Raw genomic sequence first — 24373 nt, 5'->3', positions numbered from 1 at the left:
TCCAGACAGACGACATCTGTAGCCCTACCCATGTCCACTGATGTAGTCACTCCATCATAGAAGGCCACTAGGCCAAAGATGACACACTGCAGTGTTAAAATTTTCAAACATGGGTTTTGATTCTATGGCCTTTCTTTATCTGAGAGACAGAATTTGGGAATAACACATTTAGTAAAAAAAAAAAGTAAATAAAAAAATCAGTAGATCAGTGTAGGCTTCCAAAAGCAGCTCCCCACTGAATGTTGAAGCATCAATTTGAGTGATCAATACTATCCGATTCATTGCTTGGGAAAGGATTAAAGACTAATATACGCAGAACATAATACGTGTAGCACACCCATTCAAATCAAGTACAATGTTTATGTCTGTAGCTCAGAAATAACATCAATATAACAAATGTCCTTTACGTGTAGTATCTTGGTAAAGCATTTAAAACATGCAAATCATACCATAACCCCCTTCCAGATTTTTTTTTTTTTTTTAAAACAGGTACTTTTGGATTAAGTTTTCAGGTGTGAGGGTTAAAAGTGACAGCCAATGTAAGGGAAAAAATTGTATGTTTTAACTGTCACTAGAGTGACATTTGATTATTATAGCTATAAAAAAAGCTTTCTAAGCTATAAAAAATGCTTTCTCTTGATTTTTAGGAGATTATATAACTTTTCATATCCTAGAAATCTTTCCCACCTTAACAGAAAAGGGGCTGGTAGAAAATTAATAAATGTACACTATTCAGTAATACTCAAACTAGATAAACAGTTTGTCTTGTAGTATTTGTACTATGAACAAGTAGTAACATAGTATTACTTATTACATAAAATACACATTGATCCAGCTAGAATACTACAAAAGCTTTATTAAAACAGAGGGATGCTTGCTGTTAGTCTTTACATTAATTCACCACAAAAAACAAAAGTTGTACCCTACATATGCCTAAAGCAAACCTCTTTTCTTTCAATTAAATTTCTGTCTATCATAACTTTATAGAACTATGAGGGTTCTGCTGTCCTTGATAAGAGATAGTAACTGCTGCAATAGAGGTTCAGAATAGCAGTTGGAGCATTCGTACACATTAATCATATGCAACAACTGGTGAAAAGATTTACCTTTAGTGAATTACTACAGCAGCCTCTCTGACCTTTACTGCTTTTTCTGCCATATTTATATTTTCACAGAGCGCTTAACACTTAGGCAATTGTGAATGCTCCAGCGCATACATCAGAGTAGCTGCTACTGCTTGCCAGCCTTGATACAGCGCATGAATTCTAATGTTGATCTCTCTTATTTGAACAAAATTAAGTTCTCTGTCTTCTGCCAAAGGTTGTTTACAAATAATTTCTTTCTTCAATAACATCATATACTGCAGTGTAACATCCAGAAAGATATAATCTGGTGTTGAGGATTTGCGGTTACTATACAGGCATTAGATTTTAGCTATGACCAGGCAGGTTTGTATTCAAGCTTTCTTTTCTTTATCATGTTTTAATAAAAGTTGTTACACAATAACAGATTTCTGTGTATGAAATGACCAGCTCTGTTTTAAGAACATTTATTTTACAAGAACAAACATTTATCCCAAATGAATACCTGCCTTTTTTCTCTTCTTTTTTCAGATCGTACAACGTTCGTACTACATCTACTAAACAGACAATTAAGATTGTTCAAGGATGACAAAAAAGAAAAATCAATACAAAAATCAGGTTTTACTGAAAAGTGAATTCATCACATTAGGATACCTCATCATTAAAACAACTCTGCTTTCTATGTGTATTCTGCACATAGAAATGTATACACAGACATGTGTTCTACCTTGCCGACAGCTGCCCCAAAAAAAAAATTAAAAGCTCTCTTATCATGGGCAGAAAGTCCACTGACATTAAAGATAGTTTGTCATTGGTCTAAAAAAACCCCAACCAACCAACCAAACAAAAAACCCCCCACAAAAAAACCCAACCCACAAACTAAAAACTTAAACATCAAGACTTTAAAAGTCATTGATCAAATATCCACTGGTTTGATTCCCCTTATCCTAATATGTCTTCTGGTTATTTTTTTCTGAGATTTAAATCCTCGTCTTTAGGCAAAACATCAACATACAGTAAAGAACAGCTAAAAACTAATATATGAGCCAAGTCAGCCAGATTTATTATAAATTCTCTTCACATAACAGCTGAAGTCCTTCCACAACAACAATATTCAGAGGATAATACTGTTATTTAACTTATATCTTACTGTGAGCATCACCAACCAAAAGTAAAAAAAATTAGATAAAGAAATGACCAACATTTTAAAACATTAAGCCAGATGGTCTTGTTTGATTTTAAAACCCCTATTGAAGCAGTTCTTACTTTAGACAAGTAATGTTTAAAACTGGTAAGAAATTCTTCTTGTTCTAAAGTTGCTTAAAAAAAAAAAAAAAAGAGGTAGCAGGTTTTATGGCAAACAAAACAAAAAGTTAGGACAAAGTTTCTTTGGCATGTTATATCTGAATTCTAACCTAACAATGTACCTGAGGTTATGGAAGGGTGACTTCTAAATTGTAACATCCTATTGCTCATCATGGTTCCATACATAAAAACAAACAGTGCACAAATATTTCACAAAATATTATAATAAGTTAGTAATTTTTATGCTTTAGAGGTATTCTATCAAAACGTAAAATAAAGGCTTCCAAATTCCTCTTGAAAAGCTTGAAGACTGAAATACATTCCCTAGGAGAGGAAATAAAGGCACTTGAAAATTATTCAAGGAAGACCTCTCACATGGTAACAGTGCCTTCTCAAATTGCCACACACACACAGACACACACAGCCTTTCAATGTTCACACAGCCTTCAAAATTTAGTAGCACTCGGATGTCCCACAGAGCAAAAACATGTAAGCCACATGACACTGGCAAACAGACTGCTGCCTTGTTCTTGCTGTTAGGTAACGCTTATTTCTCTTATTGCCTTCTTCAGCCAAGAAATATAAATTAGAAATTTTAATTCACAGCAAGATTTCAGTAAACAGGACAATACAGTCACCCTACCATGCTTACACATACACAAGTTTTCACTTTCACAGTGAAGGCCAATTATTGACCAACAATCCTAAATTTTGAGACTGTTTGAATAATGTAATAAAGCTGGTAAGTGGATGTAGACAGATATTAAACCTGGTGCTCATAAAAGATATTGCCACCTGATATAGTTTAATGTTTTGTACTATTCACAACAGTTAACGGAGACCTGTCAGACTGCACTCTTAGTTAATAACACAAGCCAATAAAGCCATCTTACTGTTTTGGGTGGAAAATGGGAGGGCAGAATTTGAAAGCTATTAAACAACTGCATTTGGTTTCTTTATCAGTTGACAATAACCAATGCATAAAAGCAGTCATTACCCAAATATAAATTTGGATTCTTAACAGTAATTAAAAAAAAATCCATTGTGAATACTAACTGTGCAAAAGCACCTCATTTCTAAAATTAGACATCAATGGAGTAGAAGATTCCTTCTCTAAATATGATACTAAAGCATAAGTACAGGTACAAAACCATTTGAAAAAAGTAACTCTTGCAAAAGCACACTATTATACTAATCTAATTCAATTTAGAATGGCAAATACATAAAGTAATGAAAACCAGAGCTTTAGAGAGCAGAAAATATCTTTTAACTTGAGTAACAAACAATAAATTTAAATTGCAGACAATGCACACGTCACTCTGTCCGGAGAAACTTATCTACTTTTCCATTAAATTAAGTGATTTGTTCTGAGTTTGGACCTTATGAGTGATAATTCACAAGGTTTAATCAATATGTAGAGCTATTAGTGACACAATTTCATGTCTAGGTTTTGGTGAGACCTCCTTTTTTGCTCCAACAACCATCACTGTCTTTCTGATTATCTTCTTTTTAGACATCACTTTATAAAAAAATATACCTAGTACCTAAATGCAACAGCACAGTCAACATTTTATTAGGGAGAATGTTTAAGTATTTTCTCTAATCTCACTGGGAAAAAAGAAAAAAAAAAGAACACTTCTCAGAAATATCTATCTTGAAAACAAAAAAAAAAACGTTAACAAATAGATTTTGTTTCTGAGGACAAGGCTGAACTAAATACTCATAGATTTTTGTCTCAGTTATTTTAAATTTTGCTGTAAGCACAGATAGCTATGCTTCAGCAATTATTCAGTTCAGTAGAGAACAATCTGCAGGATTAGTCAATCTACATTAGCTGTGTCAACATCTGTGGGATTTGTGTTGACAGCAGTTCATAAATCTATCACCTGGAGTGCAAGAATACCTTCTCTATGCTATGCTAGAGTACCATTCATGCAGCATCATAATTTCCCCTCCCCATCATTAACAAGTAGTTTTCTACTTAAAACATTAATTTCCCTTTAGATTCAACTGCTGCCGAAAACAAAACACAGCACTAGATTCATGAAAAAATCCTTCAACTTGGCCTCTCTTTAAAAAAGCTTTTGAAGAATGAAAGTATTTCTTAGGTGATGTTTTTTATTTTACCAGGAGTTAGCAACATCTTTGTATTAAACTACAGCAAGCAGAGTCTTTCTCTACTGAAATATGTCAGATCAGACTTGCTGTGTATTTGAAATATTATTTTCCCCCCAAGGTTAAATCTCCTTGAGGTACACATCAGATTTTCTCATGATGCCCAAAAAAGAGACTTGAAACCTGGACCCTCTGATAAGACCAAACAAAAAATAACTGAAAAATTCCTCTGCAAGAGTTATGCCTTTTTTTTTTTTTTTTTTAAATCTGTTTACAAATGTTGCATCCTTTTATTTTAAAGATACTTTCAAAGCTTCTTTACAAACTGAGATGGTCAAGTTCACATCAATGCCCTACACACATTTTACCATATAAATAAACATGCACTGCACATTAAATTGTGACTGCTATAGATTCTGAAGTTCTCATTGCATCCCATATTTTGCCACCACAACTGAAGTTAAACCTAGGATAACAATGTCCATCTTTAATCCCAAATACTTATTTCGGTGGTACTGCTTGAGGGATAGCTGGGTGGAAGATGGGAAGAAAGACGAGTAGCTAGAGCTATTTAACATATTCAGAGCTCTATGTATATTCTATTGACAAGATGATAGTTGAACAAATTCAGATCAAAAAAGCTGTTCTACATGTATCTTCCAGAAAGACTCAGAACAGACTTACAATTAAACAACTGCCTTAAATTGCCATTGCACTGAGAAAGACAGCTATAGCAGGGGACCATCCTAGAAATGTTTACTCTGTATTTATCCATCCGTTATTAAAAACGGAGGTACAGTCAGTAAACTACACTGATTGAATGTTTTTCCCTATTTAGGGTACCTTCTCACGTGTCGTGCGTTTCATGAATCTGCACTTAACAAGTTTTATAGCTTCATCTTACCTTGCAAAGAAAACTGATGTTAAAACCAAGAGACTGTGCGTTTCTGGAGCCAGAGTTCATGTAGTTTCCAAGGAACAGCACTAACTCTAAAAGCTTACTAAAGCTTTCGCTCTTCTTCAGCTCTTCACAAGCTAGTGTAACCGCCATAATGTCAGGTTTGATATTGTTTACGTGCTCTTCAAACATAAGCCTGAAAAGGATCCCATTAAGACGTGACCGCAACATTTTCACAGAACTCATCTACAAAATAAGAAACATTAAATCAGAACATAAAAAACTAAAAACTTATTTATGCAAAATAGCTTATATTAAAAACAATATTGTGCAGCCAGCAAGACTACAGTTTCTGTATGTTTTCATTGCCTGTCTTGTATTTCCAGGAATCCATACCTGCCCACAGGTATTTTTCCCCAAACCATACACTTTGCCTGAAAAAATTCAGTGAAGCAACATATTGAAAATAAGAGAGTGCTTCGTGTTACCAAACCATTTAACTTGTGAATTCCAAACTCACTGAATGCACACTGCCAAAACCCTTCCTCCCAGCAAAGGAAATGTAAGTCAATTCCACCAGTTAACAAGAATTGAAAATCAGCCTGAAGGTACACGTGGCAAACATTTCATCACATCTCCAGTGAAGTTACCCTTGAACTCTGATATTTACCAATTTCCCAAACCTAAGCTTCTCAGTTTTTCTTCCTTCAGAAATGGTACAACAATCTCTCAAGTGTGTGCACTGATACCAGCACAAACACAAACAGCTACACTTCAGCCTGATTAAGCTAAAGAATTATACTTTCCATTTTTAGACTCTCTTACTGAGCGGATGCATAGCCCAACTTGCTCTTGGTCCCTGGGGGAGCAATAGGGGAGAGGGACAATGAATTCTTAGGGACCCTTGTGGAAGGACATGGGAATATCTAAGTGAGTTTGAGACACAGGAGATCAAGCTTCACTAGTCAGATATTTATATAAAGCCAGGTCACATTAGTACTATTGTTCATGAAATATTTACTGCTATTGTACTGATGTGAGCTGTTGATTGTGATATTTACAGATGACAGTATTACATCTAACAAGGTGTTTAGTTTTGCAGTTTTTAATTAAAATGAAACCCAAACTGCGTTATTATCTACACTTATAGAGAGTTATAAAATAAATAATATTAATCCTACCAGTATTGATAGTTACCAAACAAGCTCAAAGGTATTTTAGAGATACACTATGATATATGTTTGATCCTAAGAATTTAAGTTCACGCCATCAAGAAGTCCCAATCTGTGTGTTCCAAAGAATAATCAGATTCAGGATGCAGATAAAGAGGTTTTGGCCGAAATTCATGACAGTAAGTTTTACATAAAAAACAATACACCTAGAGATACTAAAGTAAGGATATACTTCTGGTATACTCTGTCCGTTCTGATCCCATGACATCATATTTTGTAGGCAACATACTGCCCGCTTTTTAACCTCTTGTCTTTTTGCCCTTTTAAAGAAATTTTGTAAAACTACTGCCCAAGATATTATCACCTTTATGTTTTAGACAGTTTGCAAAAGGCAGTACAGGACTCATTCCTTCCTGACCTAATAAAAAGATGGGAGGTTATAAATCACAGCATTGTAACCTGGTAAATGACAGATATACTGAAAAGTATTTAGTGATTCATTAGTTTAAATCCCCAAAACCAATTTCATTAGACTAGCTACCAAAATACGTCCATGTCTTTCATATTTTGCACAAGTGATCAGTAATATTTCCTCCTACTTAGCAGTGGACTATAATTCACAAGAGATATTTAAGAGAAAAAATATGTACTGAAAATTTTTAATCCACTTAAAAATTTTCATTTAAATGCAAGAATGATTACCTTCCAAATCTAACTCCTAATTTTAATTAGCAGAATACAGAAAGATTTCTCCCCCAATGTATTCACTATCAGTGGTGTTCCTGAAGCACTTTGTCCCCCTGAAAGAAAAGCTTTGTTATGTGACAAATCACGGAACTTGGCTATCAAAACAGAAAGGTTTTTATGTGCTCATGTCCCTGTTGCCCAAAGCCTTACCATGGCTCCTTGAGGAACCATGATTTTTCTACTGGCGTTATCTACCACAGACAGCTACCAGAAGCAGCAGCAATAACTTTGACAGGAAAGACTTGGGTGGCCTGAATAATGACTAATTCGTACTAAAATGAAAATAAATATGAAGGCACTCCAGATGGTCTCAAACAATTCATATGATCAGTCTGGAACGAGGAAAAGGAAAGGATCAGGAAGGAAGCGTTTCAAGCATAACTTGCAATCTTTTTTTATACTTCTCCATTGTCACAAATTTCTCTGTGAGCCTCTATAAGCCAACATCATGCAGTCTTGAAATATTATACTTCTAATCATTCTGTATTTCAGAAATATCATACTGAAAACATCTGCCTTGAAAGGATCTACCTTCACTGAGCTGGAGTAGATGGAAATTAAAATTAATCACATAATTTGCTTTAACTTTTTGTAGAACAATCTCTAATTACTGATTTTATTCAAAATTGCACAGAAAAAGTTGTCAAAAGCTTTAGATCCTGAAAACAGAGCACAACAAAACATGTATAAGCCAACAGAACAGTGCGACTTAAACACCTGGGAAGAATAATCCTTTACAACACTTCAGCCAATTTGTACTTTCCTTCTTTTTTTAATGCTGTGAAGTGTCATGGAACACTGACCATTTATTTGTTTTGCAAGGTAGTTTGACTACCAAACCAGTAGTAAGTTTTAATTTCATTTGCTGATCTGCATAATATTTAAAAAGTATCTTGACAATTTCATAAAAGCCATTTCAAGTGGGTTGTTTCCTTAGAATTCAAAACTTTTTAATCTACATTATGCTCTTTATGTATCAATAGGAGATGATCATAAATGCTATTTTATTTCCTCCTTCCCCACCCTTCCCCGGTTTCTCTTTCATATGCATGTTTCTAAATACACATGTTCAAAGGCTGATAAACATACTGAACTTAGAGGAATCTTCTGAAAATAAGTAAGGTACAAAGATTATATTCACTGAGAAAAAGGTCAAATTGTTTATAGTTCTACAAAATTAGTGTCAAGGGCATATAAGAAATAACACATTCAAATAGGTGCATGTAACAGCAAGCATTAGCTTTCACCACAAACAGTTAAAGAACCAAGAAAATGGGTATTTCTTTTCCAGTTAACTGTGAGCACTGGACTGCATGTCATTATTTCCCCCTCTGGGCTTTCATAAAGGTCCTTGTCTGAATTCTCTACCTAATCAAGTTCTTTAATTCAGTTCTTTATTCTTTATCATCATCATTCAATTCTCAAGCCCTGTATTAAAACTAGGATCAAAGTTTATTGAAGAAAGAGGCAAAAAGCACAATTAAATTTGCCTCACTTCCTAAGGAAAAAAGCTGACATTCCTATAATACAAATTTGTCAACTTACTCAGACAACTTACTCAGCCTCTTACCTATAATATATTAAACAGTTGCCTTTTTCATTTTCCTAGCAATGTTCTAGAAAGATTAATTCTTCAGCAGCTCTAGAAATTACAATGAGGCAAAACAAGTGGCAAATAAATTCAATTAAAATGACAGAATGACTCTAAACCAATGCAGGTGCAATAAACTTGTACAATTCTTCCCACTTCGTCTACCTCCCAGCAAGGACTGTTCGGGATAGCTAATCCTGGTTATTCAGCAAAAAGGGTCACAGAATCTGCAAGTCTCTACAACTACAACTACTCAGTGAAACTTATCCTCTTGCATTAACAATGAAATTACTGATAACCCAGTTCTTCACAGCTGAAGAAAGTTTTTCATTCACTAGAAACCAGCAAAAAAACCCTCCCACTTTCCCAGAACACACACCAGAAAGGGAATTCTTTGGTCAGTTCCAGTCATTTGTTTTGTTGGCTCACTAAAGAGTTATGAACTAAAATTTGCATCACGTAATTGTGGGATGATCTTTTAGAAGTGATAATATTCTTATTAACTCGACTTTAAAACTCACAGTTGGTGGTAAAAAAAAGTTGGTAAAGTTTTCTGAGTTTAAATACCACTAACACAGCAAAATATTTTTTTTTTAGCCTGTCCTCTGAGTTGACAGCAAATGGTTGGTACTCACACTTTAAGCACAGATGGGACTTACGCTTTTCTAATACTTAAACTATTCGACTGGCACCAAAATTTGAAGCAAGTATCCTTATTGAAGTTGCAGCTGTCCCCATGACAGAAAAAAAATTAACTCTTAAACACAAGTTTTACCTTTAAAAATCAGAGAACATTCTGCCTAGCTTTTTTAATGTTATACAACTGATTCAGTTAATCTATTTTTCTTGCCCTACTTCAACATCAACGCAAACTTTTCTTTATATGAAGTTGTGTTGCCTTTTTTGATCCCAGGATATAACTTCAATTCCAATAACTAATTTGAATATATAATTGATTTTAACATTTCATCTAAACGAGAATTCAATTCTAATTTTCATTTACATATCAGCTGAATATTAAGATAATCGGTCTCTTCTAATAAGTTAATAATTTACTGAGTATGTTTTTTCTACACAAATTTTAAACAACGTATTCCAACCTTTATTAAATTTGATGAGCACAGTGATTATCCAATTAGGATCTCCTAATAATTAACTTACCTAAATTTACATACAAGTAAGGGTACACATTTTAAATACTACTTAACATAGTCTTTCTGTCTTCTAGTCCTAAACGCCTTCTTCTTAACATCAAGGTTAACATTATTATTAAAGCAAAACTCTAAAATTAATTCAACACATAACGAAAAAAGACTCTAGTCAAGTTCAGCTGCATTTCTTCCACCGTAGTGGATTGTTCAATTAAGTCAAAATCAGAAACAAAACCAGCATTTTAGTAGTATTAATGTAGTTAGAGGCCTCTAAAAAAAAGACAGAATCACTACCCATAAGAAAATGTAATATTTTTTATCAAACCAGATAGTAAAGTTGAATAAGCAAACAAGCTTCAGGAAACTTAGTCCCTTCATAAGGCAAACATCACCATTTGGAGATGTTTGATTAAGCAGTTTTTTTCTAATTAATGTTCCATTAAATACTTTTAAATTCTTTCTCAACTTTTTATAGTTGGTTATTCCTTAAAAGAACGAATCAACAAAAAAGTGATCACAACTATATTAGTCCTGTCGGAAAATAAGGATATTTTTATGACTTTTTCAACACAATCGAGTGAAAATACAAGGACCATTTAGTTTCAATCCAGTAGAAATCGTAAGTCAGATAAATGCATGATCCCCAGGTATGCAAGACAACCAATAGAGATGATACAGTTTCCCAAGTGACTTTCATTTATAGTTGTATAATTTTCTGGGAAAGAAACTGCCAGCAGAATCAGAATGAAAGATTACAAGAAAGACACAAATCATACTACTATATAAACAGAATGAGGAAAAAAGAGTAAGTACTAGACATTACTGACAGACATCTGAAAAAAACTAACAAAACCAAACTATCCAACAGCAGCAAAAACACAAGGCCATTCCTCTCAGTTCAAGCGGTTTTCAGAAATCTCTCAGTAAAACATAAATTGACATGAATTCAAACTCTGGTAAAAAGTGTACTAAGAACACTTACTATCTACACGTACTTAATACATACTACTTGTATATTGGCAATTTCATTAAATGTTTCTGTTTTACCACTACATCAAGACAAAGCAAAAGAACGATTTCTTCTAACCTGTGATCTTCTGAACTGGAGGTAAATAATCTTCCGAATATGAGAACAAAAACATTCTCCAAGTGTTTTCATATACTTAAGTTCTGTAGTATCTCAGTACTTTACATTTGATGACAGAAAACTTAGTTTTTGCACTGTCTTTTATACTCATTGTGCAGCCAATTCACATACAAGCAGTTAAACTAGAGCATCAGTTAGGTTCTTTCACTTATCAAATTCATACTCATCCAACCAAAATGAAGCTGAACGCGTGGCAAAGAATGAAATGGACTTATTTTCTGCAGGTTTTCTTTACTTTATGAAAAACATTTCCACTGTCTTGGATCAGCCTTTTGATATCTATAATAATTACACCTTAAATTTATTTTCAGTCTTTCATTTCCAGCAGCATATTAACATATACCCAAAATGAAAAGGCCATTAGTCAACTACGACCAAATTAGTGCAAAATTGTGGTCAACAATGTTTTCCTTATATACAGTCAGAATTTGCAAAAAATGCAAAACCTGATCCTGCCTGTCCTATGCCCCGCCAAAATTTCAGACTAGGTGATTAATTAAATAGCAGACATTAATGAATCTCTCTCATAATACCTTCTGCACAGAGGTGAAACTGGGGAAATAATTTTGTCTAAAAAAACAGCCAGCACATCATGTCTGCATAAGTGGTCAGATATAGTCACCCCAATTCTTAAAAAACGTATGCTTCTATGCAAGCCTAGGCAAAGCAAACAAACCGTGGCAGTAACAGAATAAACTTTGACTAATCCTGTTGTACTGGGTCTGGCTGGGACCGAGTGAATTGTTCTTCACAGCAGCCTGTATAGTGTTGTGTTTTAGATTTGTGAACAAAACAATGCTGTTAACACGCTAATGCTTTAGCTGCTGCTGAACAGTGTTTGCACAGTGTCAAGGCCTTCTCCACTTTCTCACTCTGCACAACCCAGTGAATAGACTGGGGGTGTGCAAGAGGTTGGGATGGGACACAACCAGCCAAATGACCCAAGCTAACCAAAGAAATATCCCCTGCCATATAATGTCATGCTCCGCAATAAAATGTGGAGGAGGGGGGCTTAGATCGGTCAGCCATCTTTTGCTCAGGAACTGGCTCTACATCAGTCTCCACATGGGAGACAGTAAGTGATTGCCTTTGTTTTATTTCTTTGCCTTTGTTTTCTCTCTTTCTTCTTCCACTTCTCCTTCACTTCTTAAACTATTTTTATCTCAACCCATGAGTTTTCTCACTTTCATTCTTCCTTTCTTCTTCCCCCATCCCACTGGGGATGAGAGGGGGAAGTGAGTAAGCATCTGCGCAGTGCTTAGCTGCCTACCAGGGTTAATCCACAACACCTATTCTTTTCTGAATAGCTGCTCTTGACTCCGTTACCTGTTGCTACCTAAAGAGAAGGTACAGAGAAGATGGAACCAGAGGATTCTTGAAGATGCATGGTGATAGGACAAGAAGCAAAATACAAGACGGCACTCAGGAAATTCTGACTGTATATAAGGAAAACATTGTTGACCACAAAGGTGGCTGAATATTGAATGCAGTGCCACTGTCACAGCTCTCCTCGGCAGAAGGGCAATTTACTACTACCCACCACAGAGCAGCATGATGGGAGGATGCAGATAATCAGTATACTAATCCAGAAGTACCTTTATATAAAAGCTATATAGAGCAATGCAGTAAAACCAAATAGGGTAGAAAGGCTGAAGCAGAGGTGACAAGGTAGGTATGATGTTTGTAAAAGGGAAGTGGGTGGCAGAAGAAGGGATCAAGTTGGGAAAGGATCCAAGTTATAAAGATCAGGGGTGAAACATTAAGGAACTTATAGCAGTAAGGAATGTCTATAGAGTCTTTTAAATCAAGGTCATTATGCACAATTTTCTGAATTTCTTTGCTTATTTTAAATAGTTAACTGAATAGAATTCATAGACATCAGAGTCTTCATTTGTCCTAATGCCTCCACCTTGTTTGCTTCCATTCTGTGTTTGCCTTAGACACCTTTCAGATATTCTCCTTGCACAAAATCTAATTTCCCACTCTGATTGGCATTTTTTATGTAGGAGGGAAATAAGGAAGTATTCATTTGGTAAATCAGCTGCTCCCTGGCATCCTTTGCTCATTGCCATTTCAAAAATAGGCAGAAATCAGAGAGTAGACAGGGCAATTGTTCTGGCCTGCCTTCCCTCCTTCCCAGGGATCAAAAGCCCATCTTGTTGTAGGGCTGGCAGTACTACTCTCACTTCATCACACTGTTTTAGTCACTCTGAAAGTGTGTGTTATATGACAAAGAGGGAACAAAGTACTCCTCCAGTGCTTTTAAACAGATTTTTTTAATATACATACACATTTATAGGTATGTATATAAAACATAATATCGAATATATGCATATAATATACATCTGTATATATGCATATAATATATATCCATATATCTGTATATATGGATAAGTTTTAATATATATCTTAAAGATATTATAATACATTAATATATTATATTTTATACATATTACATGCCATAATTCCTTCAAGAAAAGCATCAAATATGTATTTATAGAGATTTTTAGATTGTTACTGATCAATAAACAGATGATAACGTTTTACTACTGCAGACCTTGCAATAAGACTAAACCAATGTATCACACTTCTACCAAAATTCCTCATCTTTATTTTGAAATAAAATATTTTTGGAACTTTATGCCATTTATTAAAAAAATAAAATCAATAGCCTCAAGTTTTTCAAAAGAAGTCATTGATATCTTTCATTTTCTAAATCCTCTACAAAAAATCTCATTAGGTCAAATTATGTTCTGTCCCGCCCCCCAAAAAAAACACATTCAAAAGGCACTTCTGAAGCCAAATTATGCTCAAATCAGAGCTTTTTAGTAAAAAGCTCGTTTCACTCTTTCCTTTTAATAGACCTCTATTTCTGTTTTAATACATTTTAATATACATAACACCATAAAAATTCAGCAAGAGCAAGCCTAGCTCCTGTGGAGTTAGGGATAAATTCTAAACGCATTACAGAGGATATATCATCATCATTATAATCTTTTAGACTGACAAAGTGAAGTGAAAACAGGAACTAATTTGCCTAAGGACTTATCAGGTCTTTGGAAGACCAGAAGCGGAAAAAGAGTCTTCCAAGTCCTAGCTTAGTACTCGGTATCATCCAATCAACTACCAGCATGTATTAGGGTAACTTATGCAAATTTTATCATTTAATTCAGAGACAGGTTCTAGACATTATAATACTTGATATCCCTACTTTTGGAATAGATATATATATAGATATAGAACACCAGTAAAAGCAACAGAATATGATCTACAACTTCAGTTCTAATATGAATAATCCACGCCTCTTCTAGAGCAATTTTGCAAGTTTCTGTGTGTTTGTATATGTACTTTATATGTCTATGCATACATACATATGTGCGTATATATACATGTACACATAAAATATATATATACACATACGCTTTTTTTTTTTTTTTTAAACCAAAAAACCAAAGGGTAAAGCATGACATGATACACTATGGGCATTATTACTCATCAATAAATAGATGGTAACTTTTCCTACTGCAGGACTTGCAAAAAACACTAACCAAAATAATTTAAACCCAAAATTTTTCTTTTTAGTCTATTTGACAAAATAGAACTCTCCAGTTAGTTTTTGCAATAATACGTACCACAACTCCAAATTGTTCTGGCTCAGCAAGATCATTATATTCATCCTTTAATTCGGCTAAGGCATTGAGTTCTTTCTGCTCAGGAAGATTCTTCACTAGGTTCTAAAACAAACAAGGCATTATATTAAATTTGTTATATTAAACTAGCTGAGATCTTAAAATAACACGCGTAAAATATCACAACATGGAAATGCATGAGGAAATTATGGGAAGCTTATTTTATTTACACAGCTTTAACACTATATAAACATCAAATCAAACCAGTAATTATTTAATACAGACATCAGCACCTCTGTTACAGTCTCTAATTTGAAGAATGCCTTCTCAGTATTAAAAAGTTAGACAAAACTCCTTGATGCTGTCAGACCTTGAAGAATTATACTCTAGCTACAATCTTTTTTTTCCCTCATGATTGCATGTACAGATCTTCTGGATGGCAAATATACTGGAACTCAGGAAGAAGTAGGACTTGCTTGAAATCTTATCCATGTCCCCAAAGAAAATTGTATAATTTATTATATTATCTTAACATCTCAAAATACAGATATGCTAAATGTATAAAATATTTATATTAAGGCTGAAGAATACTTTGTTTTAATAGGTACTCAGTAAAAGTTTAGGTTGCATTTAAATTTTGATATATATGTTAGTTGAAATCAAAACAATAATGTAATTCTTCAAGGCAAAAAGAGTATACTTTTACATTCAAGCAACCTAGCAACAGTCAATAGACTTTTTTTGTGCAAAAAGGTTCATAAGTCTTAAGCTCAAAAAACCAAAGTGAATTCAAATATTAACAACTGATGATTACACTACAGCTGTCCACACACATTTCCAATCTCCACTAACCACCTTTGTTCATATTAAAGACTTATGACAGGAAAATCAAGAAACAAAAATGATGTACTATTTTGGATACTGGATAGGGGATCCAAAACACTGTAGTAGCTTGGAGGCAAGTGTGATTCTCTGAAATTTCAAAGGGCATTGAGTTATGGGCGAGCACTAGCCACTGAAGAAATCAAAGGGACTGAGTTGGAGACATTTACCTATAGAAGAGAGGCAGAAATACCTCCAGATCTAGGTGAACACAGCATCCCTCCTGCTTTCCCACTGCGACCCTTAGGGGGATTTTTTGGGGAGGTAATTGCCTAACCACATAGTAAAAGGAGGCGACCTGCTTCTGTATGCTGGATAATTTACAAACACTTAATATACATATAGGGGCCAAAGAAGTAGTGCACTTTTGTTATTAATAACTTCTGAAGAAATCAACATGAGATTCGCCCAACTCCACAGTGCAAGGACTCCTGTACCAAATAACTAAGAAAAAAAAATGCCTTCACACAGAAATCATTTTTTCTTCTACACAAAGACAGCGGGTCCTGAGGTATTAAAGAGAAAAGGGTAAGCCCATGTTCTTCAACAAGAAGTTCCTACTTTATGAAGCCACCCTCTGAAACTCGCATAAGTGGTAGAACTACCATCAGGTTTAGAGGTTTACTTCCAACAAAATGTCTATGGAATATGCAATTCTATAGCATTGTAATTACAACGCAGATTTTAGTGACAATAAGGTAATGTGCTACAGCTACAAAAATTAAATCTTTTGATGCTTTCTGCAACACTAGTCATAGAAGTAAAACATTTCAGAACATGCTCCTTTAACTTGAAGCTCTTCTGGTTAGGTTACTAGCCCATCAGTTCTCCTCCCACCAGAAAAGGTGTGTTGCCATGTGTTCCCATAAGATATGAATAAAATAGAAGGGACATGCACACTGACACTATCAGAGACATAAACAGTCATTATCGGTTCTATGTCACAAAAAGACTCTGATATGAAAAAAAGTTATGTGCCCTTTAAAATCAGAAAAGCAACCAGCACTATAGAAGCATATTTTTCCAGATATAAAAATCTTAATTGGAGAAACCTGTACTATTAGAGATACACGTCTTATTTTTAGAACATATCAGTCTTGCCATCACTCTTGCAATATTCTTATTCGTTAGGAGAATTTGATTACTGATCACTCTGCAAAACTTGATGAAGTAGGCATATTAAGGTACAACTTTGAGAAAGGCATCAGTCTAATTTGCCAGATTTGCAAGTGATAGCTAACTTAATTCTCCAAGCTGAAAGAATCAAACATTCACCCATCTTAATAAGGAAAAATAAAGATGACAAGCAGTCTCATACAAAGCATCCCTGTTACAGAAAGATTTTTTTTACATTTACACCAGGGAGCTACTGAGTGTCTCAGTGAGCAGAGTTTAATATACTTGACAGAGATAAGCATCAGATTCACCTGGATGTCATACAATTGAGCTATGGCCTCGTGTTTAAACCTAAGCAAGCTTCCTTTCCTATTAACTCAAAACCATGTCTCACAAATTTCTACTTCAAAAAAAAATTAAAGATCTGTAAAACATTCTTGCTCATTTTGTTGACTGTTTAATGCTGGTAAAGATCAAAGACACGAACTAACTAAATAATGGGTTAAAAAAAATTACATTTTCATTAGGTAGACTATTTACCAAATGCTGTCATCAATAATTTCACAGTATTTGCCAGAAACGTGTATTTCTTTACACATTAATAAGCTTACTGTAAAACTTTTTTTTTCCCCATCAATGCAGAAATAAATACCTACCCCATCAATGCAGAAATACAAATACCTACTACTAGAACTGCCTTTTTTTTTTTTTTTTAGCCATGTAACCAAAATCTGTTAGCACGCTTGATCATTTGTTCTTCCTCATCCATACCCCTTTATGGTCTAGAGCTAACAGATCAACTCATTTTACCCTTAGCTTCTAAGAAGGGGAGGAGTTTGGCTGTACTAGCACTGCAGCCCCCCATGTATATATGTCTAAATATCTTTACTTTCATTAATTGTATCGGATAACTGAAAATGAAGCTAAAGCATTCAGTGATCATATACTCAAATCCTTGTCAGTACTTTAGGAAACAGAGTTTCATAATTTATTCATGATGATGTGCGTTTAAATAAAAATAGGGTAAATAAAAACGGTTTACATAAACATAAGAACTAGCAGAAATCTAAGGCTGACATTAAGAGGCTGAAACTATCACTCACTACTCACTGTCACAATGCCCTGAATCCTGCTAAACATGATGTTTGAAAACTGGATGTTTACAAGAACTTATCTCAAAGACACACTGGGAATTGAGAATATTTTTTCCTAGTCTTTTCCTCACGGAAGAGTTACAACAGTATATAGTCTACCATGTACTCAAACTGATTAATCCAATTAATTTTAGTAAGTGTTACAACATAAGTTTGAAAAGCAGCAAGAAACGAGGACTTGAGAAGCATAACTGAAAAAGCACTTTTCTATATGCTCAGTAATGCTATACCCATTTGGCTTTCACCACTTTGATATTTAGAACAAAGCAGTTTCCACATGTGCATTTTTATAAAGTGCAAGTTTTGCGAAGCATGAAAGAACGCAAGGTTTGCTTTGGAAAATTTTTCCAATCAGTAGTATTGAAAACTGTTAAACTGGTAAATTAGTTAATAACTCAGTCAGAAGATTAGAATAAAAATAAACCAGAACAGACTGAACATGAAAGAGATGATACAGCCCATTTACCCCAATACATTTCCAAGAATATCTTTAGAAACACAGAAGGAATCTCTTCCAGGTTATCAGCTAAGCCTCCCTGCTATTAGAAGCAACTCTGCCACACCATTCCCTTCAGAAACGGACCAACCTCCAAAGCCTCAGTTTTTTGAAGATTATAGGCAGCTGAGTTTCTAGATAGTTGCATTCATGATGAATTCATATACATTTATTCTGGTGTTAACAGTGCCTTTTACTTATGCAACTTCATTTTTCTCCCCAATGATTATGCACATTATGCTCCCCATATAGTTATAATGTAGTCATATCCCCTCTTAGCTATTTATATTGCTAATCTAATCAAGCCAATCTTTTCTAGCTTCCTTCTGTAGACTGTTTCTCCATCCCTCAATCATCTTAAGTAGTTTTTAAGTTCAGCTTCTCCATTTTAAATTCATTTTTGAGAAACGTACTGAGTATTTTAGATAAGGTCTTAGAAGTGCATTATTCAAAAGCATAATAATTATCCTCTCTACTGGAAGCAGTTGACCTGATACACCTTGCAATCACATTTGCCTTTTTTATGGTGTACCGGGTCAGGCTGGGATGAAGTTAATTTTCTTCATAGCAGCCCATATGGCATTGTTTTGCCTTGTGACCAAAACAGCATTGATAACACACCAATGTTTTAGCTACTATTGAACAGTGCTTGTGCAGCTTGAAGGCCGACTCTGTTTCTCATTCTGCAAGTAGGCCAGGGGTGGGCAATCTGCACCCCCCCGCCCTGACAAGTAGGCCAGGGCAAGTGGTTGGGACAGGGTGAGGGCTTCGCTGTGCCCCATAGAGCTACTTCACAGGGGTAGCTATACTCGTCCTGTTGAGCACAGACTTACTATTACTTCTCCTCAATGATTTCCAACTGATAAGCAACCATTACAACATTAGCTTCCAGCATTGTACAATTCACATGTAAGATCATGACCTTATACTTCAGCATAACATGCTACATCCTATTTCTATTAACCCAGGTCTCAAAATATCTCTACGTTTGTTGTAGAGATAACAATACCAATATGAAACGATTCTGCATTTGAGGTACTCAAGGTGGGGTTTTTCTCCCTGTTGATTTTTGATTTTACTAATCCTGTGGGCTTCTCAATCAAATGATCTGATATCTCTGATCAATAAACATAAGTAAGAAGTCTTAAGTTTATTTCCAAATACTATGTATCATGTGCTTAAGTTTTTTGTGAGAAGACTTACTCAGTGGCCAAAGATAGTATTTTTAGCAATATGTATATATATAGAGATATATAGAGGTATAGATATATATTAGAAATTCTTTGTATTTAATTTTAGGGCCCATACTCAAAACGAATCAATTTCATGCCAACATGGCCTGAAGCAGGACATCACAGTGAAACACATCAAATTCAGATTGGAAATAGCTTCCCATCAAATGGGAAGCTCCAAAAACACTATGCCATAGCAATCAAAAAAAACAACTGTAAAAAAAAAATCAAGGATTATCCCAAATGAAACATGAATGAGAATTTTGGATATCAAATCTGTATGTTCAAACACATTAGGTTAGGTGGTATAAGTCTCAGAATATGACACTGTAAGAAAATATAACTGTATGTAGCGCTGCGAGTCCAATAGTTTGAGGTCTATGAGAAAACTGCAGCCCTTCCTTTAGAGCCTCAAGAAAACAAAACTCCAGAAATGTAGGAAGGCCTTGGTGACACAAGAAAAACTGCAGAAAAAGGACAAGAAAATTTAATTTGAAAAATTTAATTCCATTTACACTGTATGTTTTGCAACATAGTAATTTTGTTAAAAAACATTCGTGTTAAAATTTGAAGAAGTTATGAATTATGTAACTAACGGTGAAGAGACCAGGCAACTCGGTTTATAGTCCAGTGTGCCTACTCGGTTTATAGTCCAGTGTGCGTGGAATAACTACTTTCCAAGTCCAAGAAAGGAAGAAGAAATTAATTTAGAAACCCTTGGGAGGACTGGGACAGGGGTGCAAGCAGGAGACAGGGAAGGAGGAAAGGATAAATAGAGGCCCAGTACATTAGCTAGAATGTGAATCTGTGTATGATATTAAAATAAACCAATTCAACGCCAGTATCATTGCTGTGCTACATCTATATACCATTTTAGGTTTACATGTTTCTCTGTTACACTCTGTCATTCCCCAGAGATCATGAGGGGCAGCGTACACACTTGCTCTCCTCCTACTGTGAGGAAATCAGAGAGGGATGTAAAGAAGCTGTATTCCATACTTTCGTCTCTCCAGCTGAGAGTTTTTGGCTTCAAAATAAAACCAAACCAGCTTGAGAGCAGGTTTGATTTACAGATGTAGCAGTACCCTGAAACATTCAGGTAGTTTCATCTATCATTAGTGACAAGCAGAGTTGTTTCCACAAGAAGACTGATGAAACTTCATTATCCACTAGCCTAGATCTGGTAAATGCTTGCCTTCAAAACTGAAAAACTAGAATTATCAGAGATTTCCTTTTGAAAGAGAAACTTCATAGAGTTAGAGATTCAAAAGTGCTTTTGTTAACAGAGTCTCTTAAAGACATTTTTACTGCTATAATCGACCACATTCAAAAATAGAAGTGAAATTAAAAACACGGCAAACACAACTGATACATTTGTAGCTGATATCCAGAAAACTCTACACTATTCTTACTTTTGAATTCTTATACCTTTACAGCATTTTTATGTGGAAAACAAACTATGAACAAAATCAGAAACATTTTCACATACCTGAATCAAGGATTCACTCAGCTTCTCTTCATCAACCTCTAAAATTATATTTTTTATTTCTTCATAAGGCAAACGGAAAGAACCCAAAAATATTGCTGAAATTCAGTAATAAATAATTAGAATCAAAAAGGTCAAGAAGACTGATACAAGAAGGAAAACCATTTCTAGCAACTCAAAAATCATATCTTGATCCAAATTAAGACGATTCACAATGAAGAAGCTTTCTATACAAAACAAACAGTGAATGAGCCACACTTGCAGTTCAACTTATGAATTCTACTTCTAAGAAATGAAACTATGACAAAAGTTTTAGCTGTTTAATCAGCCTCAGTTGCTCCCTAGCAGCGTTACTGATCTCTAGCAATAAAGTCCTATTTTTATGAATGGCAACATATCTGCGTTACTACTTAAACAGAGTTTTTCAGCCACTAGGAGACTTTTGCTATTATTTTTTGCTTTCATAACCATGTATGAATAGCTGTACTGCATTTACAATTGGTTGAGTGACATTTACATGACATTCTAGAAAAAATTCCATGTCAAAAGGATAATGAAGAGCTGGGCAAAGACAAAAAACCAATACCCTAACTCTACCACTTTTTAGGGCAACTAAACTTATACAAGAGACAATGTATATTGTATACCCTTCAAAGGTGGGAGTTCTCAAAGCAATTTGATCTCAGGATGTTGTAACATCTCAACAGAGCCCGGTTCAATAAACTACAAAGTATCCTAACACAGATGGATTAGCATACCATTTTAATAAAGTGCTGTATATTCAATCTAACTACTATGGCTGATTTTGCTGCATCCATATTTTCAAAACTTGAAGTTTTATATCACTTGTGTCATAGTGCATTTTCTGCTTAAGAAAATGTGCTCATGGATGTGGTAATAAACAATGCACAGACTTGGTTTTACTCCATTTGCCATGGGCATAGATGGACCAGTGACATTTTATGGTATATCTAATTCAAATAAAAGCATCTACTACTCTCAATGATTGATTTCCGTCCATAATTAAAGAGAGGAGAGGCAAGTTAAAAATAATACATGGGGCTGTTTTCTTTACAATTTATAGTAGTAGTATTTGCACCTAACTTACCCTATTTCGCAATATTTTTCTCTTTAAAAGTCTAACCCCCATCAAGCTCTATTTCTCCATTGCTTTAACCAGAAAGAACCATTATGAATGGTCCCTCAACTCCAACCCACAAAACCTACCAACATTGTGCCTTCCCTTATACTTCCAGTCTAAAGCAATTAATGAAAGAATCAACTTTTTGTTACAAAAAAATATAGTTCATTAACATTTAAGTCTACATCATTTTTCCATGTTACTTTAAGTTTTCCCAATTTGTATAGTGAATTGAAATCATAGGTATGTAAAACGCTTCTGAACTTAACTCACATTCAGATTAGACTGTTTTTAGAAAAATAATATTGCACATGTAAACAGAACGGAAATAAAACATTTAAGAACAGTCGTGCATACATTCACTTAATGCATTTGACATCACTTACATAAGTTTTGTGCAGTTTTTCCATCCAAAATTCTTAATTCTTTAATCCTTTTCTTTGACTGAACTATTTTCTTTTCTTCTGATTCTTCTACTGTCTTTTTAGCTGTAAAGAATGTATTTATTAAATTCTGATTCATTATTACAACTGTTAAATCTAACAGACTAAGAGCAACTCGGCTAGAAAGCCATAATAATGCATCTATTAGAGTCAGTTCAAGGCAAAATGAATCCACTGCCTCAACATACTGTAAAATATCCAAAGAAACAACATAATTTCACAAAATTAGGAGGAATATGAAATGAAAATGTTACTATGACGATGCTCAATTTACCCAAGCACTATCAAATTGCATTTATATCTTTTTACCCACAAAATTTGTTATCTTCAGCTCCAGCTTATTCCAAGCACCTTTAAAAATACGGTGATCTGGTGTTACCTCGAAGTACGTGAGTGCCCTCTGTTGAAATATTAATAACTCAAATACCCTATGAAGGTCTTCATGAAGGTCTTCATCCAAAACCTGTAAAATATATCATCTGAGATTTATCACACTACACAAAGGTAGGTTTTTACTAATTATTTATGTTATCACAAGAGAAGAGCAAAACCAAATAAGAAAATACCATATATTTTAAATTTTTTTTTTTTTTAATTGGATCACTACCCTTATATTCAGTACTTAAAATTATACCGAAAGTAACGTGGTATTGAAATATTTAAAATATATGCTGATTTTTTTCATAATTTAACATACTTAATTTTCACAGAATTTTCTTAAGTATTAATTAAGTAAACCCATTAACAAGGATTTATTTCCTTTTAAATATCACATAACATATTTGGTACTGAAGGAATAGAAATTTGACATGCTTAATATTAATTAAACTTAATGAACATTTTAAGTCACTCAAAAGTAACTGAAAAACTTGTAAGTCAAATTAAGAGGAAGTTTTAAGCAGACTAAATATGCATTTCTTCTCTGAGCATTATTTTTTGCTGTACTAATTTCATCAGCATGGGTTTCATCACAGGTATCTCCTAAGAAAAGACGTTCATTTTTAGTTGAAGAATAACACCAAAGCCTCAGTTTCAATGTCTTACAGAAAACAGAACAAAGAAAACAGTTATTTTTCTCCTTATACACATTACCACTAGGAAAACATCTGGCATAAAATCATTCTACTGGGTTTATACCACTTGAATAATTAGTTTACCTTGGGCATTTTCATACCAGTATAAACTAAGCTAGTACAAGGTAGTTCTCTCATCCTCAGTTACTTCTAAAAAGCCTATAAGCAGAAAGAGCTAAACAAAAAAGACGATTCAACAACAATGCAATACTCGCCCTCCCTTTGCCCCGCCATTATTGTGCAAGCCTAACTACGTAATATGACCAGCTTGCTTTATATTTGTAAAAGGACAGTTACACATCAGCTTGATAATACACGGATAAATACTCAAAATTCCCACCAGCACTGACCTTTAACTATCATGAATTACCATTTAAAATCCTGAAGTGACACCCCATGAAATAATCACACCCTTATCACTAATCGTTTTCAATTAAACAAGGAAATAAAACCAGGTGCTCAACAAAACAAACAAAAAACACCCAAGAGTTAAAAATTAGTTGTCCCATGAAA

General features: G+C 34.4%; 1 protein-coding gene across 1 annotated transcript in view; it reads right to left on the bottom strand.

Annotated features, from left to right (window-relative positions):
• The window catches only part of DIAPH2 (diaphanous related formin 2), a 263767-nt gene that overhangs the window by 154107 nt on the left and 85287 nt on the right, over positions 1 to 24373 (bottom strand). The window contains exons 19-22 of the mRNA XM_019472249.1: positions 22731 to 22832; positions 21207 to 21301; positions 14841 to 14942; positions 5407 to 5646 (exon numbers count right to left, since the gene is read on the bottom strand). Of these exons, the coding sequence (XP_019327794.1) occupies positions 5407 to 5646; positions 14841 to 14942; positions 21207 to 21301; positions 22731 to 22832 (539 nt within the window). The remainder of the gene's footprint in view (positions 1 to 5406; positions 5647 to 14840; positions 14943 to 21206; positions 21302 to 22730; positions 22833 to 24373) is intronic.

The sequence above is a fragment of the Aptenodytes forsteri genome, unplaced genomic scaffold, assembly GCF_000699145.1.
Source record: "Aptenodytes forsteri isolate BGI_AS27 unplaced genomic scaffold, ASM69914v1 Scaffold371, whole genome shotgun sequence".
In the NCBI taxonomy this organism is placed as follows: Eukaryota; Metazoa; Chordata; class Aves; order Sphenisciformes; family Spheniscidae; genus Aptenodytes; species Aptenodytes forsteri.
This window is presented reverse-complemented; position numbering and strand designations above follow the sequence as displayed.